Raw genomic sequence first — 10,365 nt, 5'->3', positions numbered from 1 at the left:
TGGGTTTGGTTAGATTAGGTTAAATTTGGTTAGGATGAATTGGGTCGGATTGCATTGGGAAGGATTGGGTTGATTTGAATTGGGATCAATTGGGTTGGGTTGAATTGGTTTAGGTTGTAATGGCTTGAGTTGAATTGGTTAGGCTTGGGTTGTAATGGTTTGTGTTGAATTGGTTAGGATTGCATTGGGTTGGGTTTGGCTGAATTGGATTGGGTTGCACTGGGTTGGGTTGGGTTTGGTTGGGTTTGGTTGCATTGGGTTGGTTCAGTTGGATTGGCTTGGGTTCAGTTGGATTGGCTTGGGTTCAGTTAGATGAAGGTTGTTTGAATTTGTTTGGAATGAATTGGGTGAGGTTGAATTGGGTTGGCTTGGTTCAGGTGACAAGACTAATGATGTAGTGTTTAAAAATGATTTATCACAATGATTTAAAATGATTTATCACAAGCTGCTTTGTTATCCATTGTCAGTGCTGTGAGGCTCTCTCAATGCAAGCACTCAAAACATGCACTTAGAACCATGGGAACTGCGCGCTACACTGAGTAGAGTAGTTCTAGTGGCTATGAGCTCGTATGCTTGGGTGCTCAAATGTAGCTCTCACAGGCGCCGGAACTGCGTGCTACATCGCATAGTTCAGGTGGCTATGAGCTCGTATGCTTGGATGCTCGAATGTAGCTCTCACAGGCGCCGGAACTGTGTGCTACATCGCGTAGTTCAGGTGGCTATGAGCTCGTATCAGTCGTATGCTTGGGTGCTCAAATGTAGCTCGCACAGCCATCAGAACTAAGCGCTACAACACATAGTTACGATCGCAGTGTGTTGATCAATACGGCGCATTGGCCATATCGATCGTAAATCGCGATTTATGGAGAAGCATAATTTGCAACCGGTGTCCAGTGGTGTCCAGTGGCATCCACCTTGGCGTCTTTGATGCATAAAATCGGCGTCCTCAACCTATGTTGTGCCATGCTCTACAGTCTGGTGATAATGCTGGTACGTATCCAGGATACTTTACTGGTCTACTTATAGGACTCAAAAATGAACTTGAGAGAGAGTCTAAAAACTCTCTGCTTTGCCACAATGTCCCTGCAACCTTCTTTGTTATTGTCTTTTGTTCAGTTGGTACCTACTATTCCTGCTCGCAACGGAAGGAGTTTTTCATGTATCATGTCTCAGCTTATTGCATCAGTGATCAGTTTTGTATTCATGGATTGAATCATGGGCAGTTTTTTATTTATTTGAGAGAGAATGCACATAGTGAAGATGTTATTCTTTGCAATTTCCATCTGAGGTGAGCCTGACACTGTGACACAATGCAACTGCGGCCTGTCGTTATCCTAAATATAGAAGAAGTTGAAGAACAAAGAAATGAAAGAATAGTAATGATAAATAAAAATAATAGTTATAAACAGACAAAATTTTGCAGTGATCTTGAAATGGAAAATGAAAAAAAGTAAGCTGGTGGTGAAAAAGTAAGCACCTGCCGCACGTCTGCCATCAAGCATCAACAACCCTTCATTGTCAAGTTCTGACTGCTGACAGGGAAAAACTCCCATGTAAACAAACCTGACATTAAAGTAATACCGAAGTTTGTGACTCTGAGACACACCTGGGAGGATAATTTTTATTTATTGGATCTAAATGTATGATGCTATTAAATTGTCAACGGTTGAATATGCAATAAAAATTGAAGCCCTTAGATTTCTTCATTTGAATAGTTGCTAATTTATTCGTGTTCTTCAATAAAACGTTGAGCGCGTCTTTCGTAAGTCAATCCAAGTAAAGAGATACATCACGTGTAGTGCATTATAGTTATATCTTTTTTAATATCAAGCCATGTCTTTCTAGGTCTTCTGTTTCACGCTAGCAATTTGGGCTATAGCGCTGAATGTCTCACCAAGTATGGAATCTGGATTCAAGTACAGATTGCTAGTCATTCCTTAAAGATCAACACAATAAATACCTACTAAATTTACCGGAGCATTGACTATGGAAATGCCCGACACCTCAGCGGTTGCAGACAATATCGCATACACTTTCTTTACTTATAGAATAGAATAGAAGTGTCGGCGTTGAAGAAATAGGCCCATGGCCTATGGCGGTTTCATCATTGATTAGGCTATCTGATCTGTCGTCGATTCTGAACATCGCAGAATTTTCGCAACTTGTTGCTTGTGTGACCGGAAACACCGCCGCGAAGTTGAAATAGTTATGAGTAGCGTGCTGACTTGACGGCGACTTGCGTATTGGTTTTAACACAAGGGCTAAAGAGTCGCTCTTTGGTCCGGTTCTAAATTCCCTTGCGTTTGGAGAGAGGAGGAATGAACACGAGAAACTTTTCTTAATATATTGGTGATCTTCGGGCGATACACAATTCCTCTGTACAAGGCACACAATTTATTAGGTCCAAAAGCTCCGGGAAGCAGGGTCTCAGCCTTAGGGATTCAACGTCTAGGAATCCTAATAAACTACTGAGGACCACAAAAGCGGACAGCAAGGATACGGGTACGAGCCGCACCACAAAACTGACGACCTCACAGGGGCGGACAGCAAGGATACGGGTACGAGCCGTACCACAAAACTGACAACCTCACAGTACGCAATGATCAGGGGTTCGAGCCCTAATGCACTGCCCAGAACACAGAACCGGGGTGGCAGTTACGCCTCAAAAGCACGACTATTGAAGGGTACGAGCCTACAATAAGCCGCTGACAATTTACTCGAGCGCAGAGCTTATTGGCCTCTACCTCGAGGGTGCTATTTGAACGGCTGTTAACCGCCCAACGCAGCCAAAACCTGGAACTATCCAAGAACTCCACCTATGCCGTTATTAGTCCGTTAGTGGAAATCATTGAGAGTTATGCCCAGAACTGCGGTGGAGTTTATTCTTGGAAGCCCAAATTTGGCTCTGCCTAATTCGAGTCGAAACCGTGTCACCCCAACCCAGCACCACTGAGCACACACAACTTCCGAGGGCACACAACGAGGGGGTAACTCAGCCAAAATGAGCTTACCTCACCACCCCGTTTACAATGTACAAAACAGACTGTAAACACTTCCTAAGTGCAAAAAATAGATAATATAATATAATACAATAAAGTCAACATATTTGTAATCACTTGGCAATCTAATCACAGTTAAAAATCTAATATTCTTAAACTAATTCCAAAGATACCAAACTCTCCATCGTTCACGACTACCAAGAGCGCGTTATAACGAGGTTAGGAGCAGCTCGACCAATCACGTTGGAGCTACACCTTGTCTCGTTCCAAGACACTAAATCCTACAAACACCACAGCTAGACAAGATTCCATATTACGGTCACGAAATAAATATTCGTTTACACATTGTTTAGTCATAAATAAATTAAATCCTTGAGTTAAATCAGAAGCGAAACAATGTTCTCAAAAAAAAAAATCCACAAAAATTGTGTTCCGTCACACTTGTTTGGACAGACAACTCGGTCCTCTAAGTTTGCCACGCTTAACCGCCCGGCCACGTCGCACATTGCGACCAGAACTGTGACAGATAGCCGAGATCGAACCCGCAACTCGCAGCTCCACAGAACTGTATCTACTGGTTCACTCTGCCCATTTAACTCGCTCAATGTAATTAAACGGCCACGATGCTTACATTCCATTCATCTTTTTGCGGTGCAATGAATATGAAGGGTTGAATCATTGAATGAATGAATATGAAAACGACTGAGGAATCGTTCAAGTGGTCGAATGCTAGCTCATCATAGAAGATTAGAAGTTTTTAAACAAACTTTCTTTATTTTAATCGATTTTTGGTCTTAATATGTATGTTGCCTCAACAAACTGGTATCTAATTTGAAATCTGAACCAAATTACAGAAACGAATATTCATTATACTATTCTACCATATTATATTAATTTTTTCACTGGCAATTTAAAGTTCATTAAAACTTAATGAACTTTTAGTAAACGAAAAGTGAGCCTTGCTATTTCATGCAAAGACTCAGCCATTTTTTTCCCGTTGAACTTTAGATTAATAAGGAATTTCTTATACTTTTTTGATCTGACCAAAAAGTCGGCATCTGGGTACTTAATATTCTAATTAGAATCTAAAACTACTATAGATTAATTCCTCTTTTCTTTAACTGAGCTATAGCTTGCATGATCATATATTAACTTTAGAACAAGAGGACACACTGTTACTCCTGTTTTTTATAGTACGAGTATTCTAATTGCTCTCGTCGTGAGCTATTGCTATGGCTGCAAATATATATGCGTTTAGTTTATCATGGAAATTACGATTATCATCCCACACATAAGCTTAAAACATAATAAGTGCTAGAAAAGATTTTTAAACCATTCTCACGGGGTATGTGTATATAAACTTGCCAGATATAAGCCTGTCCACCACACAATACGTTCTTACATTCAATTTATGGCTTTAACATCTTAAAAAAATTATTAATACACGTCGTTAAGTACGTTTACTGGTGGAACTCTCGAGAGAAGTGCATCTGTATTGCATCAGTGACTCAACTTTGATATTGTAATACTGCAATACACATTTCAATATCTTGAGTCATGTTACATGCTTTATCAGCAACTGGTTCGACTTTTGAATGCATTTGTTGTAATTGATTTTCATATAATCTTTTTACAGTCGTATAGTTTATTAAGTATATTTTCCTTTTAATTAAATAAAAATTCAGAACATTTATTATTTAGTACTACAAATGCAAGAGAAAATATAAACAAATTACGATTTCAGAAATAAGCGTTTAGATTTACAATAATGCCTGTTGTAACCAATGAATGTGAGCACTGAAGAAAATTGAACCAAATTTCGTGAAAATGTATGAACATAATCGTTTTGCTTTAATTGCATAAACAGCTTCGTGGAAGTTGAATCGAGTCTCAGCTGTAACAAACTTATTTCAATATGTGATAAACCGTAACTTTATTATCAAGAACGTACAAAGAAACGCATTTAAAATGCAAGAGAACATGATCTCTAAAGAGGTTTTTAATCTCACACAAATTTGCTGAAGGGATGTTTCTAGTTGGACACGAGTTTAAAGAGAACACCTGCACGGACTTCGGAAATAGGGCTGGCATTGCACCTGTTCAATGCAACACATGTTAGTGAACATTCATCCAACCATCGGTGCAGCATTATTGCATCAGTGCTTCACGACAGTGGTGCTGTGTCGGAGGCAACGTGCAAGTTCTCGGCAAGATAAGTGAGTTGTGGGTACTTATTTACAGGAGTGCATAGTAAAAAGTGTAACTTTGAAACGAAACGTAAATTTGGGCTAGAGCGAAAGAAACGATTGTGCATGCTCGCCTTGGAGAAGAAAGCGCGGCAAAAAACAAATTATAGCGTTCAAAAATATTATTTTCAATATAGTAAAAAATCATTCAAAAATGTATTTCGTGTAGAAATAGTCTCTCAAATACCATTTGAACACTGAAAATGATTCACGTTAAACCTTGAAGCCTCTTGTCTGTTGACAACAAATTCAACTGGTAGTAGAAAAATAGATTAGTTACTGTTAATCATGACAACTCTGGTGTCCTGCGTTGCGTTTCACAACTATTATAAAATATGACCATCTTGGCTCAGGTCGAATATTTTAAGCATATTTGCTACTTTATAAAATAATTAGAGTGATGCATTTCCTGTTCGAAGTGTAAGAATTTATCAAATATTAATTATAAAGAAAATTAACATCGGACTTAGATAGAGTTATTGCCTCATTTGAATTACCGACTTGGAAATCGAATTCAATTCAAAGTGACATCTAAAGAGACCAGGACTGCAAACAGTTCATTCACATCCACCTTATAGTCCTTTAGAGCGTGCGAGATTAAAACAGCGAAATGACAAGTGTCCTATTGACGTGATGTCAGCATGACGACGTCAACTCAGACAAAGCATCAATAACTGAATTAGATTTTCGAATGCAACTCAACTTTAACTGGAGCTTGGACTTAACGAAAACTGAATTCTATAAATTTCTTCTGAATACGAAATCAGAGAAAATCAGCGTTTTTGAAACATTATAATGGAAATAACAGACACCAAGAGCCGTGGCGAGGACAAGATCTTAGCGGGAAACATCAAAAGTTTTATTAACATATTTTGATTAACAATTTTATGCCAATTTAAGTGAACTAATCAAACTTATTTAGAAAATGACTACGAGCGAATCAATGCAAGTGTTCATCGAATTAAATTGCAAAACATAAAATAAAAATATACTTGTTGATCCACGGAAACTTCCTGATTTGGAAGCTCGATAAAAAAATAACTAGTAAAATATCATTACAATATAATTTTATTTAAAAATTCATTACCTGAATTATTGTATCATTTAGCTTTAAATGGCATCGGACAAATGACGGCCTCCATTGTCATTGCATTCAGTTAGTCGATTTTTGAATTTCCGTTCAACTCGCTGAATCGTATTGACGGGTATTGACCTCATCTCCATAAGAGGGTACATTCTTTGGCCGGCCCGATCCTCCGATTTGGCTCCGTGTGATTTTTTTGATGGAGTTATCTTAAAGAAATTGTTTACAATGACTGTCCAAGGACCCTACCTCATTTGAAGAACAATATACACCAAGCCATTGCCAACATAACCGTCAATAAGCTACAGCGAGTTGAACGGATCTTCAAAAATAGACTAACTTAATGCATTGAAAATGGAGCCGTCATTTGTTCGATGTCATCATTAAAACTAAGTGATACAAAAATGCAGGTAATGTCTTTTCAATGAAATTTACATTATAATGATATCTTTACTTAGTCATTTTTTAAATTTAACTTTCAAATCAGAATTTTTTTTAATCAACCTGTGCCATATATACGCGCATAATTTGTGCTCAAAGTTAATATAGAGAAATGATTTATCATTCACATAGAAAAAAGTATGCCCACAGGTAACCATGAAAATGTTCGTGCTGATGTGGCTGGCGTGCTTCGGGAGTGCGAGCCACGCCGCGACGGTCGGACAAGTGCTAACTTACCGCAAACTTCAGGGTCATCAGGTCAGCGCGTCAACAATGCTATTTAATTTCATCTGTAATGAACTTCCCAGTTAAACTGACGCAAGTTTAAGTGTGTTTCTGCTTTATGCCAAAGGTGAAACCAGCCGATTCTATACAAAATTCGTTTTTCGTCTTGAAATAACGATTTAAAATTTATTGTCCAAGGAGAGGAGTTTATATTCTATACAACCCTGAGTTTTTATGCAGGATGAACTCAAAATTTTTTTTTACAGAACTTCCAATCATGACTCTGACTCAATATTTCTTGGTCATAATAGTCATATATTATAATATCATGACTCAATATTTCTTGGATAAACTAAATTAAAATTAAACTTTATTGGTGCAAAATTTGGTAATCATGATCGATCCTTAGACACCACGGCATTCTCGTAGATCTTAGAACAACTGCCATTAACAGTTACAACTTAAAGTGTGAATTTATGTATTAAAGGAGTTGAAACTATGTATAACATTGAAAGATTCCTCCACTAAAATAGTTATAAATTACTTGCCGTTGTAGATTGTTCGCATCAGCGGCGACTCTCTGGATACGTTCCTGTCGGAGGCGCTGAAGGCGATCCCTAGCCTAGACATCCTTCATCGCCATTCAGTCGGAGAGACTCGTGCTCGCGTCGCTCCTACAGACAAGGAGGCCTTCCATAGCTTGCTCGCACACTCGGATCTCGAACATGACGTCGAAGTGGAGGACTTGTCAGAATATCTCAGGGTATGACCTGGTGTTGCACACATATAGATAATGGGATATTTTTTATTAAATAATTATGAATTATATTGCGTCAGTTGCAGGGAATATATGCATGCTAATTTATTCAACGGGGGAAAGGAAGTTTATGCCATGAAATTTCATCGCGGTTAATTCTATCCAGGCCCACGATTTGAAGCAGCAGCGAGCGGCGTCAGCGCGCTTAGAAGAAACTTGCGATGAGAGCGGTTGTCCTGCTCCTCTTAAATCGTCATACATGACTTTCGAGCAGGTGAGGTAGTCGTGTGCATGACTTTCGAGCAGGTGAGGTAGTCGTGTACATGACTTTCGAGCAGGTGAGGTAGTCGTGTACATGACTTACGAGCAGGTGAGGTAGTCGTGTACATGACTTTCGAGCTGGTGAGGTAGTCGTGTACATGACTTACGAGCAGGTGAGGTAGTCGTGTACGTGACTTTCGAGCGGGTGAGATAATCGTCATTCATGATTTTGGAACAGGGGAACAGATCTTCCCTAGATTCCCTTCCCTTTAATTCTATGGATGATGGGAACAGGTTAAGAAGTATGAGGAAAGACATAAAAGTTTTGCTTCCATAATAGGCTTCGTTCGTATTCTACGAACAAAGAGTTCAGCGAACGACCTCGATCTAGGCTCAATCGAATAGTACCGGCAATACTCGCACTAATTTGCAAATAAACGTCCTCCCTGTTTCTGAAATTCAAATGAATTGAAATGAAACGCATATTCCGACGGTATGTAATATAAGAATCTACATGGTTATTAAACAACAATAATAATAATTGGTCACAGTATATAGGCCCTTTACCTCTTCGATTCCGGGGGACAGTACTTCGGTGAGTTCAAGTTGTTGGCATTATTGTATGATTTGTTAAATTTTTCAAAATTTACTTAATACCATTTCAATTTTTAGGGAAGCTACGAAGGTAGTCTAGACTAGGAAATAATTTTAGATGGCAAATTTGGAGTTAGGAGAAAATTGTTTTTCAGATGGAGAGGTACATGATGGATCTGGCATCCAACAACCCTGCCCGCGTTCAACTCACTTCGATAGGCAAATCTTTTGAGGGTCGCGACATTTGGATGGTTCACGTGTCGCCCGATGGTGATTACACATTTAAAATATTGATTAAATTTTTATGTATACATATCTTCAGTAGTACAAAAAGTCTCAAATTCTTAAGTTATTCTAGGAATATTCTCAATTATGAAACTAATACGATATTGGATAGGGAAATTAATATCACATCTCTCAGTCATGATACTAAATAATAATTAAAAATTCCGGTAAGGCATGCATTATAGCACTTTTCTTTGCAGACATATGTTTTCAAACAAAGAGCGAATGAGAAGCTTAAATAAAAAGTAAATGTTGCAGAGCGAATGAGAAGCTTAAATGCTCTTTTTATCAGGAACATAGGGATAAACACGTTTCAAATTGAAGTAGATGCGGCTGTAAGCTTTGGAGCTGTTGACTCTGAGCCTCAATGTTTTCTGTTTGCAGGATCGAGAATCTCCGACTCAGACTCGGCGTCTCCAGGATCCGTTTGGATCGAAGGAGGTATGTGTATCTTCCGTTAATTTTTTATTTTGGCCTTTTCACGATTCTAAGTTATTGTGTTGAAATACCGTAGCATATTCGAATACAGGAATAATTTTGAATGGATCATGAATGTATTCGTGTTCTGGTCATGCAGGCCTCCATGCTCGTGAATGGATTTCGCCTTCTTCAACTCTGCATTTGCTCCACGAACGAGTGACTGCATGCGACAGCCAGTGTGACCTCGATTACTATTTCGTGCCCATTGCCAACCCTGATGGTTACGAATATTCGAGAACAACCGACAGAATGTGGCGCAAAAATCGAGCGGTAACAACGAGGTCCGACTGCGGTGGTGTTGATCTGAACCGAAACTGGGATTACAAATTCGGCGTGGGTGCTTCTTCTGATCCCTGCAGCGAAACTTACATGGGCCCGGCAGCTTTTTCCGAGCCAGAAACTCGTGCACTTAGCAACGCCATGTCCAAGGTAGATAACCTGAAGCTGATGATCACTTTTCATAGTTTTGGCCAAGCAGTGCTGTACCCGTGGGGATGGACCAATGAGCCCATAGAAGACAAAGAACAACTTGTACGCGCAGGAAATGCATTCGCAGACGCAGCAATGAGAATCACGGGGAAGAGTTACGCAGTGGAAAACTCGGCGGGAGGCTTGTACTTTGCCTCTGGAGCTACCGATGATTGGGCCAAGAAAGTCTTGAACGCACCATACTCCTTCACGATAGAACTTCGTGACTCAGGAATGAATGGATTTATTTTAGATGCGTCAGAAATTGGGCCAACTGCTCGAGAAGTCGTCGCAGGCGTCAGTGCCCTTATTTCTGAGATACGAAAATAATTCCAGAAAAATGAGTCGTGGGTTCAAATAATGACTCAGAATAATAAATCTGTACGCGAAAATCTACTCAAACGAGTTGCAGTTTTTATCCCACATGAAATTATACTTTAAAATAAAAATTTTTTCTCTGATTTGAAAACTTGCCAATAAATTTAAGATTATAAACGTTAATGGGCTCATACTGAATGGTGCGAA

At 39.2% G+C, this 10,365-nt stretch overlaps 2 protein-coding genes across 2 annotated transcripts in view; one reads left to right on the top strand and one right to left on the bottom strand.

Annotated features, from left to right (window-relative positions):
* Nucleotides 1–1,529, bottom strand: part of LOC108668974 (vacuolar protein sorting-associated protein 26C) — a 12,739-nt gene extending 11,210 nt beyond the window's left edge. The window contains exon 1 of the mRNA XM_047880415.1: nucleotides 1,478–1,529. Coding sequence (XP_047736371.1) covers nucleotides 1,478–1,495 — 18 coding nt within the window. The 5' untranslated portion in view covers nucleotides 1,496–1,529. The remainder of the gene's footprint in view (nucleotides 1–1,477) is intronic.
* A 3,604-nt stretch (nucleotides 1,530–5,133) lies between these two features.
* Nucleotides 5,134–10,236, top strand: LOC108668912 (carboxypeptidase B). The gene is made up of 7 exons (XM_018156170.2): nucleotides 5,134–5,215; nucleotides 6,921–7,028; nucleotides 7,552–7,758; nucleotides 7,919–8,026; nucleotides 8,763–8,877; nucleotides 9,277–9,333; nucleotides 9,470–10,236. Exons 2-7 carry the CDS (start codon nucleotides 6,927–6,929, stop codon nucleotides 10,168–10,170), a joined length of 1,290 nt encoding a protein of 429 aa, XP_018011659.1. The 5' UTR covers nucleotides 5,134–5,215; nucleotides 6,921–6,926; the 3' UTR covers nucleotides 10,171–10,236.
* Nucleotides 10,237–10,365: the final 129 nt, after the last annotated feature.

The sequence above is a fragment of the Hyalella azteca genome, unplaced genomic scaffold (assembly GCF_000764305.2).
Source record: "Hyalella azteca isolate HAZT.00-mixed unplaced genomic scaffold, Hazt_2.0.2 contig5386, whole genome shotgun sequence".
Lineage (NCBI taxonomy): Eukaryota > Metazoa > Arthropoda > Malacostraca > Amphipoda > Hyalellidae > Hyalella > Hyalella azteca.
The sequence above is the reverse complement of the archived record's forward strand: the minus strand, read 5'-3'. Positions and strand labels throughout refer to the sequence as shown.